Here is a 15,927-nt window from a genome sequence, read left to right on the forward strand (position 1 = left end):
AAACTCAAGATTTCATTTGTCATACTAGAAGGCAGGAGTGGGGTTGTTATTTTATTTTTTATTTGAAGTATTGCAGAGCTTTCTTGTGATACATACACATTGCTGGGGCTTCCGGTAGCAGACTTTCAAAAATAATTAAAGTGATGAATCATAATCAGAAATAAATGACTCTTACATCTATTAAGACAGTTATTTAAAAAATGTTTTGATGAATCATGCAAAATGCTCGCAAACAGCATTATACTTTTTCACAGATACATTTTTTGGTTTTCCTAAGTCTTACAAAAAGAGCTTGTGCTTTTAAACACTTGAATTGAAAAAAATATTTACAGCAGACATCATAAATGTCACATTGAAGTTCATACAGGCAAAGTGGTGATGATCCCCTGCTCTATCATTCACAAAACACGCTGAGGGTCCCAGGTCTCTTCCATAAACTCCCAATTTAAAAGTGTTCAGTCTTGGATCTTCAGTATGCTCCTCTTCTCCAAATCATTCATTTCCTTCAGTATAAGGGCAACATTGTATCTCAATTCTTGAAACTTTGCAACTGGCACCTGAAACAGAATATTCAGGTTAGGAAACAAAAGACATCTTACGAACTTTCACTAGGGCATGCCCATGGATAGGGAACATTGCAGTGTCAGCGCAATCTCTCTTAAAATACGGGTTTTTTCAGATTTAACACAAAGGATTTGAGGTTAATAAAATTCAGTTAATTCAACTAAATCCATGTGGAAAAGGAGAGTGGAAAAAACCAGAAATAACAGCTACATAGTACCTTTTCTGTACTGCCTGATGGAAGAAAGGAAATACTACAGGATGTAAACTGAGGACTGCTGTGGTGAAGTAAGAGTCCTGGATTGGAAGGAAAAACAAAGACATCTGGAATGTTGTGAAGCCTACAAAATTCTCAAACACAAATTCCAGATATTGCTTGTCCAAACTTGCAAGAGAAAGGAATTGAGACTTGGGGTAAGAGACTTGGTAGCAACCTCAAGAGCAAAGGGCACTGGGCAGTGTCTATATGTGGAAGGCACAAGACTTTGCTTGAACATACAAAGCATTTTCAGCTGTGCAGGAGACTTATGGACTCTACCATTTCAAGCCTGAGAAGCCAAGTGGATGGAAATCTGTTATGTGTTAAGACAGAGATCCACACCTGAGCACAGGCACAGATGGCATGGTACAGACTAACAACAGGGCAGTGCACAAACACATGTGCTCACAAGAGTGCCCATCCCAGTCTAGCTGGTCCCATGCTGCTCTGCAGAGCTCTGCCTAATTTACTCCACAGCTCTGGCTACACCAAAGACAGCAGTTCTTTTGACAGAGACCCTTGTCATCCTTCTGCCTACTGTAGCACAAATATCAATTATGTGAGAGGAATCCAACACCTGATTTGCATTTTCCACATACATCCAAAATGCATAAAAAGACACCATGTCCTTTTCACTTTGGACATACATACAACAAGACTCAAAATGCTGCAATTCCCACTGCTTTTGAAAAAAATCTTCAGTTAGAAGTCACACTGTGATTAAAAAACCAGAAACCAGAGTGTAACTTCTCCCTGTGCCAGACACATTTTAAAACTGTTCACAACAGAATTCTGGACTTACCATCTTACATAAGCCCTGATAGTTAGCAGGACATTCTGAACATGTCCAAATGAAAGGAAACCGGAGAGTTGAGGACTATACTTGCTTGCACATGGCACCTTGAACCAAAACACAGGTTTATCCCCACTAACTGTGGGAAGACCACTCATCAGATACAGAAATCGTGTTTACAGCCAAATCCTTGGCATTCAGATCTAAGCAGCAGCAGCAAAAGTTGATTCTAAGAGAAGCACATTGCTTGCTATCAGATATCTGCACTGCTATGTGTTCTGGACAAACACACCTCCACTGTCAAACAGCAAAGGGTCTTCCACAGACTTACAAGAAAAAAAACCAACTAAAATCAAACCAAAACAACCAGAAACAATAGCACCAAGATGAAGACTTGACATTATATGCCAGGAAATAAAGCCCCAGATACAAACAGTAAAGAATATATACTAGCTTTTATTCTCAAAAATGAAATTTACCCTGTTGTAAAGGGTTAACCTGACATCCATGGCATCATTTAAGTTCCATGGAAGATGTCAAACAGAGCTGATGGGATGCTCTGAGCTGGACCGTCCAGAGTGGTAAATTTGATCTCCTGTGAAGTGATACCCTCAACATTTTGCAGTGTAGCACAGATTTATGCCTTCCTCAACAGCTGCTTTCTTGCACAACATTTTAACAGTAAAACCAGTTCACCTCTTTCAACCCACAGGGCTTTGGTGCTCCTTCCAGACTACTACTAACCCGGGAACTGAAGCCAAAATCTGTACAGAGTTCAAATGTAACAATGCCTGCTGTGCACTGAATTCCTGTATGCACCACCATGTTATTTATAGAACAAATAGCATTTCTTTTCAAAGGTTAAAATTACGGAAGAGTTTATGCCATCTTCTGGCAAGCCTTTAGGTACAGTGTCATAAATACTGCCACTGACTAATTCTGAGGTCAAAGAGTTTTTTTTTTTACTTTCTAGCAGCAAGAATGGTACTGAAGAAAAAGAATAAAACTACCTCTGCCACAGAAGAGAATGTTATCATTCTCTGCAAAATGCAGGTTCAGAAGTGTATCATACCTTATATAAACTACCCCAGTAATTTTCTTGCCCTCAAAAGCCACCTTCAGGTCTGATGGTTACAGTTGATAACAACCCCATAATTTTTAATCAAACCAGATATTGTGCAACAGTGTTTTTCAGTCATTTTCTTCTAAAAGATTAGATTTCAGCAGAATGTGCGTAGGAACAAGGTATGAAATGATTTTGGTTGGTGTTTCATTATATATTGTATGCAGCTACACTGAACATGATGGATTCCAAAGCAAACCAAGCAATGGTAATGCATTGTTTAAAAGAGCTTTAGTATTTTAAATAATAATTCAACTTTCTAAATAAAACTTCAAGTAGTTTCTTTTTTATTTATTATGGCAATCAGACTTACTTCAAAGCGATGAGCTGTCCCATCTGAAAGCTTCATCATCATCAGAATGGATGGTTGAAGTGCACGGGCCAGTGAGCTGAAATTATTTACATTATTAGTATTACAGCAGCAGACATCAGCAGTGTGATGACTACAGCATTGCACATTAACCATTTTAGATGTTCATGTAGGCTTTACACAGAACATGAGTAATTTCAGTCTCAGAGTCCTTTACCCGTCTGGCTGGAAACTCATGAACATAAGAGTACTGTCCAACTTATCTCAGTATTGAGACTAAACATTTCTTTAATACTTTAGCAACTAGAAGTTTAGGAGCTTTTTTGTTTTTACGTAATCAATGTAGTGGAACTATGATAGGGATGAGAGCTGACCAAGTACTGCTAATAATAACACACAGTTTTCTTATGCAGTTTACCATCCTGTCCATCCCCTCATATTTTCAACTGCCACCTCATCTGGGGAATCAAGCTCTTCCAGTCTTTATGCTAAATTTGTGTGTTGTTATTTTATTTGATGACCCAAAGAAGGGAAATGAGTCATTCTTGTGCAGCTTCCATCAACTGACGTTGCCAAAGCCTGCTCAGGTACTGACAGGCACTACAGCCAGAAGCCACCATACCTCTCTGCAGAGGCTGTTGCTGGATGATAAACAAGAAATCCCAGGGGGAAGGTTAACTGGAAAGGAAAATAAGAGGAAGGAAAACAAAAAAAGGATAATGTATTGCTCCTGTGCTATTTGGAAAACAAATCATAGGATTTGCTTGCAGCTCGCAAGCACTGTGCCTGAGGATGTTTATCTGGACATTTTGCTCTCTTATAGGTATAGATTTTTTTCTGCAGAGTGATACCTGTGTGGTGCTTACAGCACTGCTTGGCAGAGTCACCTGAACTAGTAGCTTCTGGCCATTACAATTTTTACTTAGGAGCCTTTTTTCTTGATTTCAGGAAGACAATCCCTGATTACCCATGGGCCTCTCAACTATGGCAGCAAAGAAGCTGCACTCTCTCCTTGATGGAGGTATCCATGAATGCAATATGAAGTCACTCATGCTAACAATTTACTGTACTAACAAATACTGGATCATGTTCTAATTTATTTCATCTTGGTCTGTCTTGGTTAGAACTAGACAGAGATCAAAACAGCACAGACAACAGGTTTCTGTGCCAAAGATCCATCCCCCAGCTGCCTCTGCTCTGGCAGATGGCAAGAAGCCACTCACTGCAGGCACAGGCAGGATGATCACAAAGGCCTTTGCTCCTGTTTTGTGAAAGAAACCAGGAGGTAGTACAATGACCAGTTGCATAACTATGGCAGTGTAAAGGTGCTGTTCTGAAACCTCTCTTTGTAGAATCTGCAGCAGACTGTACAGGGGATGGGAAGTCATTTTAACATGTGCAACATAAAATGATAGTATACTTGAGAAGTTACATAGATGATTTCCCTCCCCTACTCCAGTGAAACTGAGAGTTTGCCTGGCTGCTTGAGGCTCAATCCATTTAATTTATTCCATCCATCTCTGGGGGCTTGTGGATTTGTATCAGCTCCATTAAGTTTTAAAATAAGACTCAAACTTTGAGTGAAATGTTAACAACAATAACATGTATATACACTGACTTCTACCCTGTTCAGAAAATTCCATCTGTATCTTACTGTTTAATGCTACATGCCAATCCCTAACAGCAAGATACATTTTAGCCCTGTTAACATTTTTAAGCAGCCCAAGAAATCAGTTTAACCTTAGGTAAAACAACTTCCAGGGACATGCATGATTCTCTTTTATACCTTGTGGATATTGCTACGTCCACTCTCCACTTGAAGTCCTGGATAGCTGGTAGCCTACTTCTTTGTAGCAGAGCTGTGCCTTCGGAAGCAGGACGCCTAAAGAGTAAATCAGTAATGGGAGACTGAAATGCAAATTCATAAAAGAAAATATGATTCCTCAGAACAAACCTGTCTGGAACTTGTTTCTCTCCTACATCTGTCCTCATTTAAGAGAGGTCTGAATGAGTAGAGGTATTGTGGATTAAAGACAGCTATGCTCAGATTATCCCCTTTTCCTATGCTTAACTACGGTCCATGTTGAAAAAAGAGACCAAGTGACTGTGTAATTCCAGTAAACTGATGTCACTATAAAGTTTAGTAAGAGTCACTGTGGTGGCTGGCATATCTATTATTTCAATTATATGCAACTATGAGGCATAGAAAGGGACCTGCAAATATATCTTTAAATACATGTAGATCCAGCAGGAACAAGCAAGCAGGAACAAGACAGATGACTTACGCAAAACAGTTGGATAAGGTCACCGTACTTCTTCAGCAAAAAGCATGTAGTATTGTCAAGCAGAAATGTTTTAAAATATAGAAATACTGAGTGTCTTTTGAGTGTATTTTGAAGCATACTTAGAAAAAAAAATAGCGGCTCTTGTTAATCCCACATAATTTACAAACTTTAAATTCCTTACATAACGTGCACTGCCAAGCCCAGCACAACCTTCAAGATTTTTGCCTAATCTAATGCGTAAAAAGCCAAGCACTTCATTTATTACTCATATTGCAGTAAGAATTAGGTTGATCAAGCCCTAGTTTACTTCTGTAAAGAAATACAGTTGACAGTGATTAAACTTCAGATGATTGACAATCTTCAAAGTTTGAACAGCATCTTAAGCTCTGGGTAACCAAAGAAGCCAAATATGATACAAACACATAACAACCGTTCATTTTCAGATACCTATGCAGAAATAATTTCAGAATGAGGTCATTGAGCTGGTCTGTTCAGGAGCTGGACTTCTGGACTATGTGTTACTTACCATATTTACTTTTTTTCCTAAGCATCCCATGTCCCTGGAAGTTATTTACGGTACATTTCAAAGCTACTCCACTAGTCCCACTAAGGGCGGGATAAGAAACGTTACATCCTTTATCCATGGTGCTAGACATAATCTAATTACAGACTTTACATCAGAAGGGAATCCTCTCTGAACAAATCAAGGACTGTAGGAATGGCACTCTAACATCCCTACTCAGATGCTTGTGTGCAAGTTAGCTGGTGCCTTTAGAAACTGCCTGGAAAGATTTATGATCCAATAAGGCACACAGGACCGACAGGCTGAGATCCTCCAATACTCCTGCTTTTCATAAAGATGATATAAGGAAGAATTTATCCTTTTGGTGGGGGGATTGGGTGGTGTCAGAAATGACACACATTCCTAATAGTATGGTAAAGGAATGAGCAAAAAAAAGTAGATCAGCTGGTTCTTACTGTCAACTCCCGGATAGGAAGTAGGTCACCACAGCTGGGTACAACCATGAGGAGCTGGAGTCTAGAACAGTCATTAGCAGGATTAAACAGTAAGAACAGACCGTTCCCTTGGTGGAGAGCTGCAATAGCTTAATTTGGAGAATCCCTAAAAATAGCCACACTGCTACCGTTTCCTTAAGACATGCTAACTCCCATCAATGGAAGACAGTCCAATCAGAGCAGCACCAGCACTCCTGGGGAAGAAAGGAGTAGAAAAAACAGGAAGATGTTCTAATTAGCAATGGTTGGAAAGGCCAGCAATGGTGACCTCCCAAACAGAGGTGAAGCTTCTGAATATTGTTGGGTGACAGCATTTCTGTAACCAAATATGAAGCTTTATTTCTGGTCAGGACTGCACTTCAGTGCCATTCCCTCAGGAAGAGTCACAACTTTCATGGCTTAGTTTAAGCTTCTGTCAGGACCTTCCCAGCTTGGACAAGACTAAACTAGAACTGCAAGAATGACAGAATGTGCATAGTGGTCAACATACAAACAGAAATTGTACAGGCTGTTAATAAAGCCAATGATTTATAAGAGGAATAGCAAAATGGAGCAGAAAAGACTCAATGAATCTTATATCCAAAACCTATAGCCTGTAATTACATTTCATAAACACTCTCTACCAACAGCTGCAATATATTGTCAGCACATCCTGCAAAGGCAGAAGTCAGAACAAGTAAAGGACCACGGATTAGCTAGAGATCATCTCAACTATATGTGGAAAGGATGATACCCCTGGTGACAAGAACATCATCTGCCAAAGGATGCAACACAAGAGCACTCGAAAATGAAAGATTAGAGAACTTGGAGCAGCAGCCGACCTAACAAAACTAAAGACAAGTTCTGGATGGTTCCCTATGCACATAACAAGATATGCCTAGCAGGTCACTGAAAAGGAAGAATGAATAAACTGGTATGTGTGAAATGCTGACAAATGGCACACAGAATGAACCCTCCTGGTAGAAACTAAAGCTCCACTATTAAAAAAAAAAGCAGTGCATATGTTATAATCAGAGAGGGGGAAGTTAGAGTTATCCTTTCCCTTAAAAAAGTTTTAATTTCATGCAGTTATTTGATGGTGTCAGTGTGGCAAGTTTTTCTTTCCTTTCAGTCTATGTAGCTTGATGGAATTGTGGGGACACAGAAATACAAATGCCAAATTCTTCAGAGCTGTTGTTCAGTGAACAGAAGTCCAAAAATAGGATAAGATGCCAGGAAAAGTATTAAAAATGGATTTTTCTGGGTTATCTAGCTCATACTGAATTTTTGATCAGATGCTAATACATCTCTTACCATCACAATCATATATATTTACAACTCGGTAAGCAAATGTATGATTCAGTGTTACATTTAAGATTATAAAAGCAGATCTGTCTAGAAATCTAATCTGAGGTGCTCTTCTCTGGTCTCAAAACACAGAGCAAGATTACACTGGATAATCACAGCTTTCAAAACGAGAAAAAGCTAAATTTTCCAGCATCGTGATTTCACAGTAGAAAACAGACAATCATGCATGTTTCAAATTACATCTAAATTTATCTTCTTTTTCCACTGCAAACAATATTTCCACTTTGCAACCATGAATTTTGCATTCTTAACACCTATAATTCAAAAAAAAGAGCAAAGTAAAGATGAGAAGACTGAACTTATTTTTACTCCAAGAACCTTTAGCTGTAAGCCAAGATCTTAATCAAGGAAATGAAAAGTATTTTTAACTTTGGTAGCAGCATTCAGACCCTTGTAAGGGTAACCGAAATACCACAACTATGATTACCAGGATCCTATGTAAAGAATCTGGAGCAGCATTGGGTTAGTGATGCTATGTGCTGAGTGACCTCAAGTTTCAAGGAAGAAAGTTGTAATCATAGAATATTCTGAGTTGGAAGGGACCCACAAGGATCATTGAAGTCCAGCTTCTGGTCTGCACAAGTTTTCCACATGCAAAATGTTCAAGAAATTTCTAGATGTAGAATAAGCTAAATATGATGGAGCAGAGAACCATTCTTGGGATTCCCTTTTTCTGTATGTTCAAAAAGCTCTTGATTTAGTACTTCCTCTGGAGCTACTGAGGAATACTGCTTAAAAAATGAATTTCACCTAGCAGAGCATTTGATATCTCATATGTGTCAAGTCACCCAGTGTGAACTCCCAATTCAACTGTACATTAAGACTTGATGAAATTCTATCTGAAAAAGCTGCCATGAACCACAGCAAATAGAAGGCACATGTAGCTTGCCTCTCAACACAGCAAGTCTTTCACTGTTGCTCTAACTTGCAATGATAATGATGGCAAAAATGCTTAATTTTGCACTGCATTTTTCATCTGTAGGTATTGATGCATCTCACAGTCTATGGAACATTATAAAAAATGATGATCAGAGAAAAAACTGAAAATTGGTATGAAAGCCATTTAATGCATATATAGCCATGCATGATGGACATCATACTGTACTGAATCAAAATAATGGGACAAATCTTGTCTCAATAATTTAGAAAATTTTGCTGTTCCTTCAAGATGCGAGGGATTTGTGTCAGCAGAGCTCTGTGCAACCCTGCTGCCTGCCAATGTATGACACATGAAGACACCAACCTGTTACCAAAGACTACACTGGAAAAGTCCACAATGAAATCTTCTGGTATCCTGAAAGAGAAGAGCAATACAAAACAGTTAAGTTTTTTGTGCCTATAATTATGTGGCCGTATCTAAAAATACCTAAATCCATTATAGAACACAAAAGATGTGACAACATTTTCTGTCTTCCATTGCTTAAAACTGCCATCAGCTCTTATGTAAGCATTTCAGTATTGATTCAGTTGGAGCTCTCAAAAGGACAGCCAGTGTTTTTATATCAAGAACCCTAAAAACTATTACATCTTCCTGTCCTACCTAGTATGGAAATGGTGAGTTTCAAATGAACCCAGTATTTGCTTAACTTCTCTTGGTAAAGGCAAGAAAAATTTTACTGATGGCTCTAACGAGTGTAGAAGTCAGGCCAGCAATGCATGCTTTCAAAAATCCCAAACCTGCACATTTCACTTCACTTTCACCTGAAGCATGATGAAAACAAGATAGAAGGAATTGCTCCCTCAAAAGTAAAACAGAGGCCCTTGTAGCTAAGACTGCTTAGAAAAGGAGCATATCTAACATGAGGACTGGTGTAACAAACTCACACTTCATCCACCCTGTGCCTCTCCACTCCTTTACTATTCCTTCGACACTGGTGTTGCCTCACAAACAAGCTGCTGTCGATTTTCAGCTCAATAGATCAGGCTGTGAATTGCAAAGACTACAGAGCAAACGCTCTCCATTCAGCCACACGGACAGTAACCTCCTACAGAGAGGCAAGTTGGACAAGTGGGAGAAGTAACTACTGCTGCTGCCACAGTTAAATCCAGCACTCACCATGAATCAGTGCCCAGAGAACTACTCATCAGTGGCTTGAGATACACAGCAGTGCATCAAAGGAAAATCAAAGCAAACAAGGAAGTTACCTGTCCTAAAGAGCTTACAGTGTCTAATGACAGGAGAAAAACCAACTCATCAACTCACACAGTGGGAAGATGAAACAGCAGTTCCTACGGCTCGAGTTCCTAATGGAAGAAGGGAGGTTACACCACATTTTAAAATGGTGCTTGGATAAAAAGGAATTCTTTTTAGCAAGCACTAGAACGGTGCTTTTTTGGCTGCATGAGTCTGTCTTTCAGAAGAGACAAGACTTCTCCTGCAAACATTACTTACACTGTCCACGCAAGTGTATCATTTAACGCAGTCTGACCATGGCTATCCTCTCTATGTAGTGGAATAGCTGGAGAGAGGGGGTTGTATTATGATTATTATGGTATCTATCACAATACTTCCTCAACTGTAAGAGCAAGTGTTACTAAAACAGAAGCTTTAACACTACCCTTGAGTTTGCATTATTTTTGCTGTGCAGTCAATGATTTTGCTGTAAATTCTGTTCCAGGTTCAGGCAGCTTACACGAGGCCAGTCACACACTAAGCAGATCAGACAGAACATGGCACAGCTCAGCCTGAGGTACAGATGGCAATCAGTTTTCAAAGGAACAGTCTGAGGAAGGGACTCCAAGAGCAAGAAATGTGTGAGTATGTCTCAATCCCATGTTATTGGCCTGAGCCATGAAGTTATTTAATAACTTGGGAGGGGAGGGAAAAAAATAGCACCCACAATTTAGAGTGAATTTGTTTTCGCTGTCTCAGCCACTCAGGCTAGGAAATAAGGAATATAAAATGGTAACCCTTTGAAACCAGTAGTACTGATCTAATTAATCAGAAGTGCACATGTCTCATAGCCTCGCTCTCCACCAAAACTAAGAGCCAAGACCAGGTACTATGAGAATTACAAGACTTTACATGGGTGGAATTAGTTCAAGATTCAGCTTCACTGAAGGGAAACAAAACAGAATGCAGGAAGTCAAAAAATGGTAACCTGGTGCAGAGCTCAAACTTTTTAAAAGAAGACACAACGCAGAAATGGAAATAAGCCATTTTTCTGCCTTAAATTGCAAAATATTTGCCCAAACACTGGGTGCCACTAATGCCAAGACACTGCTGTTCAATGAAGTACGTGTTCTTCATGCCCTTGTTCACAGGTTGACCCACAGGAACCACTACAGGAGGTAAGTGTCTGAATATAATTAGTAAGTGCCTTGAAAACATGCAGGCATTTCATCTCCAAACCCAAGTGCATTGGGAAATGTAGGAAATAACATTTCCCATAGGAACCAAAGATGCCAAAGGTGCTACTAAGTATCATAACTTGAAGTAGAATAAGCTACTTAGTCTTCTAAAAGTTTAGCCACAAGGGGAACAAAGCTACTCACAGGAAATAAGACTGTCAGAGATGGAAGTTAGGAATAGCCCCAGTACTGTGAGAATCATGGGAGCATAGCAGCAACAAGCAGCACATAAAACATACAAGTCTGCAAGCAACTCAAATGCAGCTACCTGAACTATTGCTGCTAGATCAGTCATGTTAACCAGGACAATAAGATAAAAAGATTTGTCAACATATAAAAGACATAAAAAAGATCCTCTGGACTGAAAAGTGTCTGAATAAAGTGCATGAATAAACCATAAAGTGAGAAAAAAAACCCCAAACAACTACAAGAGTGTAAGGCATTAAAATGTGGTCAAATGACATGGACAGGGACCTGGGAGTCTGTATTTCTAGACACAGCCAGCCTGGCCAGTGACTTCTGGCACTCCTATACCAACTTAGTCCACTGCTTGGTAGAGGAATATTTACTCACCCCCAGAGAACCTGTCATGGAGCTTTTAGTGCTCTTCATTTTTACATAATCAAACTGAACGCATTTTGTGGGCACCTCAAAAAACACCAGCTCCCCCTGGGTCAAAAGCAATTCATCAGTTTCTTACTGACCTACTTTAACCTGGGTGTGAACTCCATGATGTGGCAGAGGCAGCAGCTTGCATTTTAGCTCACCAGACAAAAGGCAGGCCAAACTCCAGCACTGAGCTGCAGACAAAACTGTATCAACTAGCAAGGCACCTTTCATCATGGCCCCAATTACACCTTATGCTGATTACACCCCGACTGTGTCTGCAGCTTTGATTTGCCCGAAGTTGCTCATGAAGTAAATTATGCTTATGACTCTGCAGAGCCCAAGGATAAAGCCAATGTGCAGGTTAACAGACAAATATGGATAAAAAAAGACAGAATTAGAAACTTATCTATTTCTCCTAGGCAGCAATCAGAATGCTAAGAATTGTGGGGAAAGAGCATTTTAAAATAATTGAGCCTTGGTGCTGAGGTTCCTCTACAGATGAAAACATCAACTACTATTATTCTGTCACTGCTACTGAATATAGAAATAAAGGAAAACCTACAAATATTATTAGCATCTGATATCTAGCTTTTAGGATATGATCTTCTATTCAGACATACTCTGCAGAGACTGACACAGATTTTGTCAAAGCCTGTAACAAAGGCTATGATTTCTTGGGAAATGGGCAGGAGAGATCGTAGCTGAACAAGGTGGCAGGGTTGGCCTTTCAAAGAAGTGAAAAAGTAGGGCACTTCCTTAGCTTCTCAAATGCTACCACTGTCTTACTAAACATGTTAAAAAATATTGCAGGGCAAGGTGGGGATGGCAGAGAGAAGGTCACTCACATTTGCATAACCTACATTACAGACTAAATTAGACCATTCTCCCCAGCATGTGAAATTCACTGCTCATGCTCAGTGCTAAATCAAGTCTTACACAACACCTGGTTTTTGACTCTGACTTTATGTGATGCTTGGCAACAGATGTATTATGTGCTATTTACAGGTAATTTTTATACCAACTTCATTGTGTTGATTTGGGGAAGCAATTACGTAAAAGTTAAGAAAAAACAAACATTAAAAAAACAGGCAAGAACGGGCATACCTGAGCTCCTTCAAGTCTTCCTTAAAAGCCTAGAAAGACAAGGAAGGTTAAATTTTACACAATGTAGCCTTAAAAAATCATTTCTTACCTAGTGAATCAATAGTGGTTACTTGCTTGGTATCTTTCCCCAAAAGTTTTAGTCTCGAGTGCCAGTAGTTTTGAAATGACGGGTGACATATTGAGAAGAGTTTTCAGAAGTGTTCCATCAAGTTGTGATTTAATTTTAAAGACCTAAATATCTTGGAAGCCTTTACTTTTCAAAATAACCTCTCTGCCACTTCTCTTACTTAGCTAACCAGAACATATTCTTCTTTTAGAGTAACTGTGTGCCCTTATTCTCAAATATGTTTTGCAGTAGCTTGTTTAAACTATGACAACAGAAAGGAAGTGCAAAAGGTAAGGTCTGAATACTGAAACCATATTTCTATTATGTTTCCTGCAATATGGAAGCATTTCCAGTATGCCTAAGTAAATATGAAACAGCATCTCAAACAAGATAGAGGTGCTGGAAGCCCAGAAGTGATTCACTCACATAAAAATAAAATGAGAGAGGAAAAATATAAGGTCAAGGAACATGAAAAATGAGAGAAAATAGCACAAAGAAGGGAGAGGGGTTGGGAACACAGTAGGTGTCTACACATTCACACCAAACATCCTCAGTATAAGTGGAAATTGCACTTTATTCCAATTTCCACTATACTGTTCTGGCCATAAGACTTTCCTTCCTCTATGGCAGAAATATAAACAAATGCAGGCAAGGAAATATGAGAAATGATAAGTGTGGACAAAATGAGCGGTATATGAACACCCAGTGAGGGTAAGAGAGAGCGGTGACTTCTGAGAAATAACACTTTGCTATGGTTTCTTTGGGGGTTTTAATTTCAGAGTGAAAACAAACATGTACAGTAAACAAGATGCCGAAGCAGAAATAGATACAGGAATCTTTTTCCCAAAGCTTAAATAGCCTTCAGAAAGCTCACTATAAATCTATCCAAGTGAAAGAATAAGCTCTAGATTTTTAACGGTTTCTTACAACAACTTTGACTTGGAGTAACATTTTTATGTGCAGCTCCCCACCCTTGCAAATAGGATTTAGATGGTAACTCGTGTCTGATGCAGCTTTTAACTTATCAGGGCTCCAAGTACTCCCAGAACTTACTTCTTGTTTGAAGGTTGATATGGGGAGTCTCAACGCCTCTCGGAGAAGGGTATACATGCCAGAAATGAGGAAAGCAAGTTGCTCTTCTGAGAGATTAGCACTCTCTGCAATCAGCTTGACAGATTCCTTGCAGTCTTTTCCTTCCAGTGCATTAACGGTGACTGTGAATAAGAAAGCAAAGCAAGACCTCTTTAAAAAGAGGAAGACCTGGAGACTGAGAACATTCACATAAACACCTCTATGATTTTGCCTGACTTAATGTACTTTAACACCAAAATTAAGCCCAGACAGTCAGGCTGCCTGGCACTGATAGAGCTTTTCAGTCTCTGCGGCCCCTGCACTAGACAGCAAATATGGTTCAACATCTGTATTTACTTCTGTCCCAAATGACTCTGCCTATAAGTAGCTTTATTACTTTCAATTATTATTATAAGGAAACCCTGGATACATTGCTCAATTTCTGACACTTTCCAGCAAGACTTTGAGACAAACCAGCTACCAGACACTTTGAGTCCTTCTTGACTCAAATCAAAAAGAAAAACCCTGACAGGATGTTAGCTGAGAGAACATATCAGGGTCGCAGCACAAACCCCTGCTGGGCAGCAGCTGCCCTCCTCTCAGCTGGCCACAAACAAGCTGTGCTTTTGCTTTGCTAAACAACTCTTCCATTAATCCATGATTATTTTACATACCTTAATTTACTTAACTGAGCAACACCTCATTTTGATGGTCAAAGGTGCCTTGAGAAAATTCTCACCACAGGGAGAAGCCTCATAGACAAAAATGAAATCAATCATTGTCAATCTTACAGCCCCAATCTCAGCAAGAAACCTGCACCTTGAGGTTCCTGTATTGTCTCCTGCACATTATGAAGATGCCCACGGGCTCTCGACTGTCACACACAGCCTGACAGTGATTGTACCACTGGCTCTGGAGCACAGGGACAGAGAGGAATAACTCTAACAGGACTCAGCGTGAGTTCGGGGGCCATCCATAGCTGCAGAAGTCTGTTCCTCATTCTCACAGTTGTTACAGAATTGTAGAAAACAACCAAGCAAGCCTGGCGTTGTATTTAACCCTCAGCTCTAGCTTCCTGACGGGAAAGGCGATGGGAAGTGACACAGGAAGCTGCAGCCCCTCAGTTGTCACAGAATCACAGAATTTCTGAGTTGGAGGGGATCTACAAGGATCATTCAGTCCAACCCTTACCCTGCAGAGGACACCCCAACAATCCCACCATGTGTCCGACAGCGTTGTCCAAACGCTTCTTGGACTTTATCAGAGTTGGTGCTGTGATCACTGCCCTGGGGAGCCCGTTCCAGTGCCCAAACACCCTACAGGTGAAGAATCTTGTCCTAATATCCAACCTAAGCCTCCCCTGACACTATTTCAGGCCATTCCCTCGGATCCTGTCACTGGCCACCAAAGGGAACAGTGCCTTCCTCTTACCCTCACGAGGAAGTTTAACTGTAACCCTCAGTCTCCTTTTCCCCAGGCTGAACAAACCAAGTGCCCTCAGCCGCTCCTCACACGGCTTCCCCTCCAGGCCCTTCACCATCTTCGCAGCCCTCCTTTGGACGCTCTCTAAGAGCTGTCCTTGCCTTCCCGAGAGGATCCACGGCCTCCTCGGGGACCGCGGCTCCTGCCCATCTCCTCTGGCTGCGCACCCCTCCCGTCCCTGCCTGGGGGGCAGCGGGGACCCCTCCGTGCCGGGCCCTACCTTTGAGTAGCCGCCGGAACGTGTCCTTGCCCAGGTCCTGCAGGGCCCGGGCCATGGCCTCCACCTCGGCGGGCACCCGCGGGCCCAGGAACCCGCGGCCGCCGCCGCCCTCGGCGATCCCGTGGCCCACCACGGCCGCCATGGCCCCGCCGTGCGCCCTCCCCGCCGCGGGGGGCGCTGCGCCGCCGCCGGGGCCGGAAGGAGCCGCCGCGACACCGCGGCGCGTCCCGGGACCGGCCGCTGATGGCGCCGCCGCCGCCGGGTGCCTGAGGCGCTCCCGCCGCCTGCC

General features: G+C 41.1%; 1 protein-coding gene across 1 annotated transcript; it reads right to left on the reverse strand.

Moving 5' to 3' along the window:
* Window positions 1-38: 38 nt before the first annotated feature.
* Window positions 39-15,780, reverse strand: LOC113969435 (COMM domain-containing protein 5-like). The gene is made up of 7 exons (XM_027687125.1): window positions 15,639-15,780; window positions 13,919-14,079; window positions 12,760-12,788; window positions 8,939-8,989; window positions 4,833-4,928; window positions 3,050-3,125; window positions 39-557 (listed from the first exon to the last, which is right to left on the reverse strand). The coding sequence occupies exons 1-7, from the start codon at window positions 15,778-15,780 to the stop codon at window positions 456-458; spliced, it is 657 nt and encodes a 218-aa protein (XP_027542926.1). The 3' UTR covers window positions 39-455.
* Between the last annotated feature and the right edge of the window lie 147 nt (window positions 15,781-15,927).

Source organism: Neopelma chrysocephalum, unplaced genomic scaffold (genome assembly GCF_003984885.1).
Source record: "Neopelma chrysocephalum unplaced genomic scaffold, ASM398488v2 Primary Assembly neopelma1_73b, whole genome shotgun sequence".
In the NCBI taxonomy this organism is placed as follows: domain Eukaryota; kingdom Metazoa; phylum Chordata; class Aves; order Passeriformes; family Pipridae; genus Neopelma; species Neopelma chrysocephalum.